General features: G+C 44.2%; 1 protein-coding gene across 1 annotated transcript; it reads left to right on the top strand.

Moving 5' to 3' along the window:
* Nucleotides 1–4,763: 4,763 nt before the first annotated feature.
* On the top strand, nucleotides 4,764–13,341 carry slc60a1a (solute carrier family 60 member 1a). Its single transcript, XM_027024516.3, has 10 exons — nucleotides 4,764–5,322; nucleotides 6,773–6,971; nucleotides 7,236–7,463; nucleotides 8,428–8,599; nucleotides 8,992–9,107; nucleotides 9,191–9,364; nucleotides 10,260–10,407; nucleotides 11,495–11,565; nucleotides 11,678–11,798; nucleotides 12,034–13,341. The coding sequence occupies exons 1-10, from the start codon at nucleotides 5,087–5,089 to the stop codon at nucleotides 12,075–12,077; spliced, it is 1,509 nt and encodes a 502-aa protein (XP_026880317.1). The 5' UTR covers nucleotides 4,764–5,086; the 3' UTR covers nucleotides 12,078–13,341.
* Nucleotides 13,342–13,472: the final 131 nt, after the last annotated feature.

Genomic DNA, 13,472 nt, shown 5'->3' with positions numbered 1-13,472 from the left:
ACCATTTTTGTGCCCATGTGTTTAAAAGTACCATTCTATAATAAGGTAAAGAAATCCACCTGCCAGTTTCAACAGCCAATAGAGTTCAACTTTCTTCATCCAGTTGCTCGTGAGCAAGGTCAGATCAGACCAGTTCACGACAGATCTTATTGGGTGATAAACCAGCGTTCATATTTATTTATTTGTTGGATTCACCAGTATGTTAATTTGCTTGATAATTCATTTATTAGTTCTTACAGGTCTTAGCTAGGTAGTAAGAAGATTGTTAGGCCTATCAACAGTGACCACGTTTAAGTGCCGTGCACATCAGAGTACTTTAAAAGAGCAATTAGCTAGTAGTAACATTTCCTACAGCTGGAAAATGTGAGGAGGAACTTCATTTTGCGGTGTAGACAGACACTAAATGACTGCACTTGACTGTCCTGTACCTTTTGGTATTTCCATCAGCATTAACAAGGTACAGACCATTTTAAATGAGTTAATCAATGGATCTGTTAAATTGGTGAAAGTCTAACCAGAGACAGATGCTACAAACCAAGGATCACTCAAAGGTAGTTACATGCAGGCAAGATGGCCGCACGGTAGCACACAGTGGCCACTCCAGGTCAGATAAATGGTGCTATTGTGTTACTAATTGTCATCTCTACAACACATTTTTCCAACAATTTAAACCACAACCAACCTCCATGTATACCACTGCCAGAGCCTGCTACACTTAAGACACCATGCACAAACTTACCTGGACGATGCTTTGTGAGCTTGGGTTGCTATGGGAACCAGGCCTGCAGACCATGGCATCGCCTGAGCCCGAATGCCAGAGGAGGAGGCACCGCAAGTGGTGTGCAAGGAAGCAGAATCAAGGGAAGCAAGCTGGGGTCCGTGCTAGGCTAAAATCTAATTCTAGCGGACCAGCTCTGCCATGTCTAGTCCTCTCAAATGTCTGCTCCTTGGAAAATTAACTGGACTGCATCAGACTCTAGCAGATTACACAGCGAGAGTTCAGAGATTGCTGTGTTTTAGTCTTTACTAAAACATGGCTCAGCGACAGCATTCCAGATGCTGTTAACCTGGAGGAGTATACAGCATCAGTGACTGGCTACATCAGCAAGTGCATTGATGATGTTACTGTCTCCAAGACCATCACCACACGCCCCAACCAGAAGCCATGGATGCCTGCTGAGGTGCGCATGCTACTGAAGACCCATGACTCAGGCTTCAGAGAAGGTGACAAAGAGGCTCTTAGAAAAGCAAGAGCCAAACTGTCACGTGTGATCAGGGAGGCAAAGCGTGCACACACACAGAGGATCCATGGACACTTCAAAGACACTAGTGACACACGGCACATGTGGGAGAGCATTCGAGACATTACGAACTGCAGGAAAACATCACCATCCTGTGATATTGATGCCTCCCTCCCAGAAAAGTCCATCCCTCTGCAAAATGACCAGGTGCTGTGCCTGACTGTGGCTGATGTGAGGTGAACTCTGCATGGAGTTAACCCACGGAAAGCTGCTGGACCAGACAACATCCCAGGTTGTGTGCTTAGAGAATGTGCTGACCAGCTTGCAGATGCCCTGACAGACATCTTCAATATTTCTCTGAGCTGCACCATTTGTCCCAACATGCTTCAAGACTACCATCATCGTCCCCGTGCCAAAGAAGTCCACGGTGTCACATTCACACCCATCATGAAGGGTATGCACCGTACCGCTCCAACCGCTCTGCAGAGGATACCATCTCCACCACACTCCAACTGGCACTCACATATCTGGATAAAAAGGGCACCTACGTAAGATTGATGTTCAGCATTCAACACCATTGTTCCTCAGAACCTGATTGGAAAGTTGAGCTTACTGGGCTTGAACACTTCCGATTACAACTGGATACTGGATTTCTTGACTGGTAGACCTCAGTCAGTCTGGATCAGGAGCAGCACTTCCAACACCATCACACTGAGTGCTGGTGCTCCCCAGGGCAGCGTACTCAGGCCTCTGCTGTTCACACTGCTGACTCATGACTGTGCAGCAATGCACAGGTCGAACCACATCATCAAGTTCACTGACGACACAACCATGGTGGGTCTTGTCAGCATACAGAGCAGAGGTGCGAGAACTGGTGATTTGGTGCAAGGTCAACAACCTGCATCTACATGTTGACAAAACAAAAGAGATGGTTGTTGACTTCAAGAGAGCACAGAGAGATCACTCCCTGTTTACCATCAATGGCTCCTCAGTGGAGATCAAGAACACCAATTTCCTTGGTGTTCACTTGGTGGAGAACCTCACCTGCACCATGAACACCAGTTCCATTACCAAGAGAGCCCATCAACATCTCTACTTCCTTCAGAAACTGAGAAAAGCACATCTCCCATCACCCATCCTCACCACCTTCTACAGAGGTACTATAGAGAGCATCCTGAGCAGCTGCATCACTACCTGGTTTTGGAACTGCACTGTCTTTGACCACAAGACCCTTCAGAGAATAGTGAGAACAGCTGAGAAGATCATTGGGGTCTCTCTTCCCTCCATCACACATTTACACAACACGCTGCATCCAGAAAGCCACCAGCATTGTGGAATACCCCACACACCCTTCACACAAACTGTTCACCCTTTCGCCATCTGGAAAAAGGTACCGCAGCATCCGGTCCCTCACCTCTAGACTGTGCAACAACTTCTTCCCAGAAGCCATCAGACTCCTGAACTCTGACTAATTCCAATTCCAAACAAATGGACACTTCTACACACACACACACACACACACACACACACACACACACACACACACACACACACACACATGTGCTTATACACATACATACATACATACATACACAGACACACATTGTTTTTTATTTTTGTATTGGACAAATTGCTGAAGTCAAACTTCACACACATATAATATGCACTCCTTTTGCACTCTTGCACATTCTTTCTACTGGCTGCTAGAATACTGTACTAAATCAGTACTGTATTCTGAACTGTTTCTGGCTGCTACCGGTGACTGCTATGTATAGCATCACTCCTATGCAAAAACCCAGTTCTGTGTACTGATCAAAATAAATGCACTGTCTGCTCATTGTGTATTGTATTTGTTATGGTATTATTGCACTGCATTGTATTGTTGCACTTGTGTAGTGTGTTGTCTGTTGCACTTGTTTTGTGTTGCACCATGGTCATGGAGGAACATTGTTTCGTTGTTGCTGTGTACTTGTATAGCTGAAGTGACAATAAAGCCTTTTGAACCTTGACTTTGTCCTGGTGTGCAGTTGTTTTTAGTATTAAACTGAAAGCAAATGTCATCTTGTAGGAACAAATGAACAATGTTTGTGTTGAACATTATGGCCAGCTTGCTAGCAGAGGGGCAGGTTGGTAGTATCATTATAGTGACTGCTGACTTCAGACTTATGTCATGGTTAAAATTGAAAGAGAAAGGGGTTATCTAGAGTTATGCCAAACACAGAATATACAGATAATGGCCCTATTGGTACTTTAGTAGTTTCTATCTGTTCTTGTTCCAAATCTAGCCCAGGAGAGTTGGGAAACCCCCGTCTCTTACAGTTTCAATAAAACCTTGCACAAAACTCTTCACAAATCTTCAGTTTATTTGGTTATTTATTTGAGCTTGAGTTATCTACCTTCAACTGGGAGCTGCTAGGTATTGCCAGTTTAGAAGATGGCTAACAAGCCATATCCTTGTTCTATATAACTGAGTTATAAAAAACATTACGTCTGTGTTTTGAAGAACAATTGGTTGGTGTGCCCTCATTTGGCTGTTTGTCACCCATTCTATGTGATGTCCATGTGTGTGTTCTTGGTCGGGTTAGTCCCTACCACAGTGGAGTGACCAGCATGTCCAGAGACACTCTTGCTGTGCTTGAAATCAAAGACCTCACCTGTGGCAACACGTCAGCCTTATTCTGTCTGGTGTGGCGACTGCTATGTCTCTATGCCATCTAACTACAGCAGTTTCACCCTCTGACATGTGCACCCTCTAACACAGCCTCTTTTCGGCCCTTTTACAACTAAAACGTGTTTCGTTTGAGGCGCATTTTGGCTTCTTTGGTTTTACATATGGTCCTTTAAGCCGCGTGCGTTTTCGAAGTTCGCGTCGCGTCTAAGAATTCGCAGCGTGTTTGTTAAAATGTAGAGCCATTGCTTCCAAAGGTGTTGTAAAGTGATTTATAAATATGTACCGCGTCCATGATTTCAGTGGATTTGTAAAGTGTAGCATATCGATTTTTGGAGTGCATCATTTTCTCGCCATGTAGAAGCTAAGATGCTAATATAAGTCAGGTGAAAGAGCTGGAACTGGAACACGCGCGCCTGATACTTTATTTGATGGGTTCTTCATTAAATGCTTCCTTATGTAAAAAATTGTATGGACTGAGTTTTCAATTTCCTGTCATTGGGTAACCTAACGTAGGGGGTGAGAGACACGCAGGGCAAACGTAAAAAAGGAGAGCTCTAATATGTAAAACTTTAAACGTACAAAGGAGAGCTCTAATATGTAAAACTTTAAACGTACAAAGGAGAGCTCTAATATCTAAAACTTTAAACGTAAAAAGGAGAGCTTTAATATGTAAAAGAGCTCTATTTTTACGTTTGCCTTGCGTATCTGCCCCTACATATAGGCTACTTCTTAAAATTAATTAGTGGAAACCGGAGAATAGTTGAAACTATTCTCCGGTTTCCACTAATAAATTTTAAGAAGTAACCTATAATGGGGTACTCGGTATAAGTCCTAATATCGATCCAGAAAATCGATCACTCCTCCAGATCATCAGAATCGAGCTATTTGATTAATTTCTGTTGCACATCGCCGTAAAAGCTATTTTGTCTTACTGGCAAACTGTAGGAAGTGCGGGCAGTAGGACTGCACCCGTGTCCTCTGTAAAAAGCAACGTTGAAGTTCAGGGGGAGGATCGCGTTGCTGATGGCGCGTCCCCAGCCTCCAGGAGTTGGACTCTGGTATAGCAGGTTTGCTCATGCAACGACTCATGGCATGAGGTTCTTGAACGCATGACATGTCACATCACTACATTGCATGGCCGAGCACGATGAGGACGGTTTAGCATCACTGTAACATGGCGAAAGTGGTGGACGAACGGACTTGCGCTTTGTTCCGGAGTAACTGGCAGCACACCCTAACGTACTGGAGCGTGTTCTTCAGTTTTGGGCTGTGCATCGCGTTTCTGGGCCCGACCGTCCTTGACCTGCGGTGCCAGACGCATTCTACGCTGCAGGGCCTCACGCTGGTTTTCTTCGCGCAACAGTTCTGTCTGCTCATGGGCAGCTCGGTTGGCGGATTCTTCAGTAAATCGCAAGTATCCAAAGCATCTCACCATAACCGGTTTTAAATGTGTTTAATGGCTGGCTATCAAGTTCAATGACGGGAATTAATAACCAGTTATAGTAAAATCAAGGTGTCTTTCGTGAATAATCAGATTTCATAATTCTCTCAATAGTTTTCCACTGTGAACGTGGGGGAACGTTTTTGGAAACTACTAAACCTAATGCATCTCTTTTACTGTCGCTTTGCCATATGTATTCATAAGAGCACTTTTAGATCGCAGATGAAATGTTCCCATATTCTCACGACATTGTGGCAGTATATCTACGTAAAACAATGAAACGGATAGGCGCGCTCCTCTGCTGTTACTTGACTGTAGGTGCAGCTCTTTTGCTGATCTCTGCTCCGATGAGTGGTCATTTTGAGGAGCGTCTCGCTAAAACGAGGCGTAGACCATTTTTGTTTGAAGCCCTGTTTAATGGTCATCACGCTTTCACTAAGGTCCTTCTAAGGCCTTCTGTGTTTCGTGCAGTTTTTATCAATATCTTTCTCCAGAAGAGCTAAATATCTGATAAACAAAGCAGTGTTGTTCAACCTTCACTCTACCTGGTAGTCTTTTTAGCTTGCTTGCTGTGGATGAACAAAAACCATCTAGTCTTTTAAAAAACAGGTGGGCAAGGTGTTTCCATCGTCCTCTTCTCAGGTGCTTTTCACGCGATCCACTGTGTGGACATCTCTAAGCAAGCAGGAGCATTTCTCTGATAAATCATTAATGCAGAAAGTTATGTATAAGAGAATAGTGGAACCGGTTAAAAGGTTACATGTGTTATGGCTTCATACAGCCTAAGGCACAGAAAATTCCCAGGAGCGGTTCTAAAAGGCTAACACTAAGACTCCCGTGAGCTCCAGGGGTTCATAATCTGCTCTGTACTTTCTACTCATTTGTGTTTAGTCAGTCAATGTCTGACCCTCGAATGCCCCTTGCCTGCTGCCAGACCTCTCCGAATGAAACCAAACATGTCTTATCTACAAATGTGCTTTTGCTGGACACATTTTTGATAAGAGTTTTAATTTACATTGTGTAAGTGTGTTTTGGAGTATGAACATTTTAGATTACATGAATGTGTTTTAAAGGCTAAATCTCTTACTTCCTTGCCCCTTCTTGACCTGGGCAGTTCTCCTCTGGGAATGATGCCAGGATGTTCATTTCAAAGACAAAAAACTAATCTGGTTGTCAAGGGTTACAGAAGTAATGCTAATCTCCGAATCATGTGGTTCTGTTCCCAACATTTGATATACTAACATGTACTGGGCAAATAAGCATATTGGGTCAAGGTGACAGCAATGTCAACACTATCCAAGCTGCCCGACTTGCATGGGGGGAGCGTGTACTTGTTTGAATTCCTTTACTAAGCTCATTGGCTTGTTGGCACTGTGCTGTGGTCTCAGTCTCCCTGGATCTGCCCCTTCTTGTCTCCAGGCTTGCCTGCTCCTTGTGGTCTCTGGCTGGATCCACCTTCATCATCTCCGCTGTGTTTGCCTTCATCCCCGTATGCGCCAATCTGCCGATGCTGGCTGTTGCCATGGCGATCGCAGGCCTGGCCATGGGTGTCATCGACACCATTTCTAACCTGCAGCTGGTGAAGATTTACCAGAAGGACTCCACAGTTTTCCTGCAGGTGCGGAAGCTGTTGGGTCTAAATTGGCTGGTTCTGAGGCTTGCCGGGCCTTGCCTTACACTAGTCCCTCACTTAAATTGATAAAAAAAATAAAAAAATAAATTAAAAAAAAACCTCACTGGGCTGTTAATTTCAATATCACATTTGATATGTTGACTTATTGGATAGCTTTGACTATTAAATTGTGAACTAATACTAAGACTTGCCACACATTAAATTAGACTTTAACATATTCCTGCCCTGTCTTATGACTCTTTTTTTCAGGCTCTCCATTTCTTTGTTGGTCTTGGGGCGTTGGTTAGCCCACTCATCGCTGACCCTTTTTTATCAGAGATGGATTGTGTGTTGGGTAACACCACTATCAGTTCATCAACAAAGAGGCACTTGAACAAAGTAGTTGACCTGCACAACATGTCCCACGTCCATTTCCATACAGAAGTTCCAGTCGTCACCAATGTCTCCTACGCTTTTTGGATCATGGCACTCATCAATGTAAGGCTGTTCTCTTTGAATCAAGAATGTTGAGGCCAAAGTCTCAATTTAATATTGGTGTGGATGTGCTGAGAAGATTAGACAGTTAGTTATTAGCATGGATCAGGTTTGTGTTTGTAACTTTGGAAGCATGGCAAACGTATCCGTTACTCTAAGCAGACATTCCAGAGGTGTCCTGGTTCCAGGGCTGACGTGGTGGGAGCAGTGTGTTCCCTCACTGACTCTGCGTTAAATGAGAGAACTCAAAGAGCAGTTATCATTTCAGCTAGCTTCCTCTCTGCCATTCCGAAGACTCCCTTATGATGGGTATTTGCATATTACATCAAGGTAATGGCTGCTTCACTGAAAACTGTCTTGCTTCTAGGTCTTGCTTCTGGGAATGACTTTATTGCACCATGGTGGTTTAGGTAGTTTGAATTGTATTGAAAAAATGTTTCTAGTTTATATATTCTATATAATTTGTCAGAGGAGGAGCAACATAGAGAAACAGGTTCCATCTTAGTGAGGCTATCACCTTTTTTAAAATAAAAATGTAGCATTTTTTAATCCTTATATACATTTTACAACACAGTGACCACAACATGGCATGTAATTGGTCACACTAATTCAGGTTTTTGTTTTATTCCCCAGTCCTGTCACTTATGCACCAGTTTGTCCTTAAACTGAATTAGATGGATCAAAGAGGTTTGCAAAAACAGAAATATTTTTGGAAGAATGTGCATATGTTTAGGTGACACAAACAAGTCATGTTTAAGGGCAAACATGTCTGATGAACAGGTATACTGAATTCTGTGCTGGGGTGGTTGTCATATCGTTGCGAGTACTGAAGAGTATTGCTGGAGTACAGTCCCTGGGCTGGACTCATGCACTTCAGCTTTGTGTGGTCCCCTTTTGTTGCACACCAATCTCAACGCCCCGATACTCCCGCAGGCTCTAACTGTGCCCGTCTGGTTTTTGCATCTAGCTGCCTGTGCCCATCGCGGTGTTTGTCCTCATATATCGGGAGAGGTTGCTGTCATGCTGGTTTGAGCGCAACCCTCGTCTCCTGGACAGCGACGTGCACATGTACAGCATGAAGGGGGAGAGAAGCTCCTGGCAGCAGGACGTGAGCTCGCTGGAGGGTCCTGAACCAAGAGGCGAGAGCTGTCTTCATCGGTGCACTACTGCTCAGGACTGGGATTCCCAAAAGCACCATAAAACAAAGATGGTCTTTAAATGGCAGAGCGAGTATTACACTGAACACTCTGCAATGATTTTGGGAAAGGAGGCCCAGTTTGGTTTTATAAATACGTCCCTGAAAACAAGAAGTCTGTTTATGAACCGCATGTTAGATTGCCACCACATCTGATGGTGCTCTTTGGAAAAACCCAATTGAGTTGAAACTCAAATTTCATGTTATTTGTTTGTGCTACTGTTCCACTAAGGCCACCGGCCATGTTTACAAACACCCGTGTTATTGGGGCGTGCTACGGTCCCGGCCGTGTGGGCTTCTGATGGTGAGTTACTGGTTTTGACTTCTTTTCTTCAGGATACCTAAACCTGCTGAATAGCTGTCCCCTCAGCAAGCTGAAAGAACTTCCCTTGTCGTTCTTTGGGTTGCATCTTCTGGGAGGGCTTGTGCTTTTTTTTTCCGATGGCATAGTGGTAAGAGATCCTACTTGCCCATCCCAGTACTGAGCTTTGTTGTGGAAAGTATCCAGGCCTAATTTCTCTGCTCCATGCTTCAGGGCTCGTACACAGGCTTCGTTTACACCTACGCCGTGGCTCCGCCCATGAGTCTGACTCACAAGGTGGCAGGCTACCTGAACAGCGTCTTCTGGGCATCCATCACACTGGGGCGCCTGGCCTCCATAGCCCTGTCTTGCCATATTAAACCTGTTCACTTGCTCACTATCAACCAGGTAAGGGGTGTCTGCCATCCCGTCACTATCCTAGCTCATAAGATTATAATTATGAAGTTATATTATTAGAATCACATTTTTCTTAGTAGTCTTCATTTCCTAGATGTCTTCTGTACTGTATTTTCTGGTCTGTAGTCCTCTGAGGAAAATAAATTACTGCTATTATAGTAGCAGTTAGCTGATCCCAGATGTAAGCTGTTTTAATTTAGGTGTGCCAGGATCAGTTATAGAAATCTCCAGTTGTTTTAGAACAAGCTTGAGTCCTTATTTGCTTTGTTGGAACTGGCTGTTTACAAGCTTTCCTTCTCCCATGAATGTTTGTACTTGAATGGCAGCCTCTGCAACTCTTTTTCTAGTAATTATTTAAAGCTTCTTTCCTTGTTGTGTAATTTGTGATGGAAACCTGAGAGGGGTGATACCACTGTTTAACGTGCTGATTTGCAGAGTCATATGGGTTGTACAGTATAACAGAATGAGCCATAAATGCACGTGTGTAAACAGCAGGTAGAATCAAAAACCCACATCCTTGTTCCTGTTTTAATCCAACCTCTTGGCATTCTTTGTTCCAGACGTTAGTGATGTCAGGCTTTCTTTTCATTGGTTGTTGTAATTGTTTGTTTATTGGTTTTTATAACTGGTCCACTGCCATGGATTAGTCGAGGTGCTGGTGCAGTGTTGGAATGAGCAAAGCGTTAATTCCCAGTGTCCCTGTAGCGGACAAAGCACTGACGAGGGATCACAGAACCATTTCTTCCTCTCAGCTTCAAGGCCCATTGGATCCAGCATCCGTTTATACGGGGGGGGGGGGGGGGGGTCTTGGCCGCCGTTATGGTGGCCCCCCTTCTCTTCTTCTAATGCTCTCCTCTCCAACCCCCCCCGTCTGACCCTCTCCCAGGTTGGTGTCATAGTGATGCTGTTTCTCCTCCTCATGTGCTACACCAGCAGTGTGTTCCTGTTTGTGGGCACCTGCTTTCTAGGTTTGTTCATCAGCAGTGTCTACCCCTGCATGCTCGCTCTCACAGAAGACATCCTTGACTACAAAGGTAATTATAGCAGCGGTCATCTCTAAACGACACTGTTAACGTTTAACGGCTTCTGTTGTTTTTGCTAATCTCCGTATAATCACCGCACTGTTTATCGCTGAGGTCAAGGATGTGGAAAAAGGGAAAAGCCATCAACTGGAACATCCGTCCTCCAAACCAATCGTACCAGACATTCTGCTTCACTGCTCTGCGTTAATAATGTCGGTGACATCACCCTGGCCAGACGCGTCTAATGGGCACTCAGAGTGACAGCTTTTTAATTTTCAAATTCATCTAGTTGGTCCTCATATGAGCGAGCTTCCTCTAAAATAATCCACTTCATCAATATTCAAGTGCATGATAATTGATGATCTCTTTAGGGCCCGTTTCCGAGGTCCAAGAAATTAGGGGGGTTCTGTGCTGCTAAATTTTGAATGACATTACTGGACCTTGCGAATGTAAGGTGCACGAACCTGAGTGTTGAGGGATAATTCCTCATTCAGTGGAGAAACATTAAAGTGGAATTAGACCATTCTCAATGGCTTCTGTGTTCCCTCTCTGTCCAATTAAACTTTGTTCTATTAAACTTTGTCATCGCGAATCACTTTTCTACAGACTTGCCTCCCAAAATATACTTATATATGCATGCATTCTTAACTTTTCTTCCCATACAATAGAGTTTGGCATTATTACATGGAGGCCAGGTATTGCAGAATTCAGCACTTCTTTTACTGCTTAATGCATGAGCTAATGATCACTTCCCCCTCGCTTTTTTATTTTTATATGCTATAACACGTACAGTGGCTCTAGGACGGTTGAGACAATCTCTCGTATGTTCTGGGCGTGTGCCATTGGTCAAACATTTACTATGACCATGGGTGTTCATCTCGAGGTTACTGCCACGCAGAGCTTCATGGTTCTCGACTGCAAAGCCCTTCTTCCTACGCCAGCTGCTACAGAGGCACTCTGCTGCCATTGTGATTTCCTGTTGTTAAACAGCACAAATGAAATGTATTTGTCCACTCGAAAGTCATGACCACACTTCCTGTTTGCCCTTGTTAAACAGATGAAACTGTAGGTTTTTAAAAAAATGTTTTTCCTGTGCCAGGGTGTGCCACGGCTGTGCTTGTGACCTGTGCTGGGATGGGTGAGATGCTTTTACAGCTAATCGTGGGCTCGGTAAGGAAACGTGTGTGTGTGTGTGTGTGTGTGTGTGTCTGTGTGTGCACATGCACATGCATCACGGGTACCAGGATTTTAACAGCGCTCCTGAGGCTCCTCTCTCGTCCAGGTCATCCATGCCTACGGCAGTTACAGCTTCCTCTTGTCTGGATTGGTTTTTGGCTGCATAGGCTTCCTGCTCTTCCTCATGCTGCTCGTAGTTGATCACATATGCAAACATGATGGGGCAGGTACACTCATTTCTGTTCGACTACATTACCCATAGTGCTGTGCATTCTTCTATCAATGTGAAGTTTGTAGAACTTGCAAAACAAATTGAGGTAAACCGGTCAAACTAAGGATGAACCAAACATGATTGCTATACCTAATGCTGTCTGAACTTTATAAGACTGAAAAGCTTTAACATAAAAATGTCATACCGGTGAAGGCAGTTACATCTGAATAAAGGTTGTGTTTTCTGAACAGCTGCCCAAAGGACACACCCTGAGGCTGATGTAGCCGCACACTAATGGCACTGCAGTATTGAATTTAGGCCAAAGGATACAGAGGGAAGCAAAGGTTTACTGACCTCCGGGATCCTAGGCTAAGACTCTGCGCCGCGAGAAGAGGACAAGACCGAAAGTAGACACAGGCTCCTCACAACCTGAGCCATGAAACCTGGTCGACCCTCAGACAAGAGTGTGTGTGTGTGTGTGTGTGTGTGTGTGTGTGTGTTTATATATGAAGATGAAAGGCTGAGGGGCAGTGGAGCTGGACGTAGGCCTGAGCATGCTGGCCCTTTTACTTCCGGGTCGCCGGTGTTGTCTGCGTGAGATGAACGTGTTACTGTGACAGTGTGTCTAAGCCTTTACTGATGTCATCCTTTCCTTTTTGTCTCTGCACTCTTTTTATTCTTTTTTTTTGTATTGGAGTGATTATACTGGTTAAGACTTATGAAAATCCTTTTTTTTCCCTAAATGGTGGATTGTTTGCTGCTGTTTTATGAAGTTGTAGATTATTCAGATACAGTTTAAATGTAAACATGAATTATGGCGTAAAGATCAGGTGTAACTGACTGAAGGAACTGCTTAAAACGGAAGATTCTGCACCGGCGATTACTGCATTTCAATATCTGATGATGAATGAAATGAAATGAAAATGAATGAAAACATTGTAAAAACTGACAGTCAATCAGTTAATTACCATTACTGCTTGCAAAATGCAAAATAACAGCCAAGCAGCTGTATACAATAAAGAGATTAAAAGTAGGCATCATGCATATAAATACTGAAACTCAAAAGAAATTGATCCGTTTTGTTCTTGGTAGTTTTTTTTAACGTCAAGCCGCAACTCTAGGCCCTGTTCACACGTGGCAGTAACCTGGGTCCTGCATGTTCAAATCACACGTGGCTAGTGTGAAGCGGGTACAATGCATCTCGGCGGCGCGCTCTAATCCAAGCACTCGAATCAGTTCCAGCGGTGGTCTGGGCTCATCCCATCTGCATTGTGAACGCATCCTCGACAGTGCCGAAGCAAGAACAAAGAAGACAGATAAATGTGGCTGCGTTTCAGAACAGAAATCACAAATTGGCCTAGCAGACCACGTGATCTAAATGCTTTCGCATCCTGTACAGGAGCGTGAGCAACATTAGGCTCATGCGGCAGTAAATGCGCCGCTTAGCGCATCCTTCTGCAGTAACCATGACACATGCCAAGTGGAGTGGGTCCCCCAGACCTGTTCAAAATACCAAGTGTAAACAGCAATGACTTTGTTAGTTGTGCCAGTTGTGAACACGGCCTGCGTATCGTCTAGATTTCCTCACACCAACAGACGAGAAAGCCTCACTTCCACAGCAAGTCTAATTCAATTCTTTTAGTGTTATTTCAGACCATTTTCTCTGGCTTGACGTTGAAAGGGCATCACA

The sequence above is a fragment of the Electrophorus electricus genome, chromosome 22, assembly GCF_041902795.1.
Source record: "Electrophorus electricus isolate QZ-2024a chromosome 22, ASM4190279v1, whole genome shotgun sequence".
Classification (NCBI taxonomy): domain Eukaryota; kingdom Metazoa; phylum Chordata; class Actinopteri; order Gymnotiformes; family Gymnotidae; genus Electrophorus; species Electrophorus electricus.
The sequence above is the reverse complement of the archived record's forward strand: the minus strand, read 5'-3'. Positions and strand labels throughout refer to the sequence as shown.

Bases quoted from the DNA above. Each gene is read 5' to 3' on its own strand.
- slc60a1a (XM_027024516.3), top strand. From the start codon at position 5,087: ATGGCGAAAGTGGTGGACGAACGGACTTGCGCTTTGTTCCGGAGTAAC. The intron at 9,108-9,190 runs GTAAGAGATCCT...TCCATGCTTCAG, and splicing joins TTTTTTCCGATGGCATAGTG to GGCTCGTACACAGGCTTCGT. The intron at 9,365-10,259 runs GTAAGGGGTGTC...ACCCTCTCCCAG, and splicing joins ACTTGCTCACTATCAACCAG to GTTGGTGTCATAGTGATGCT.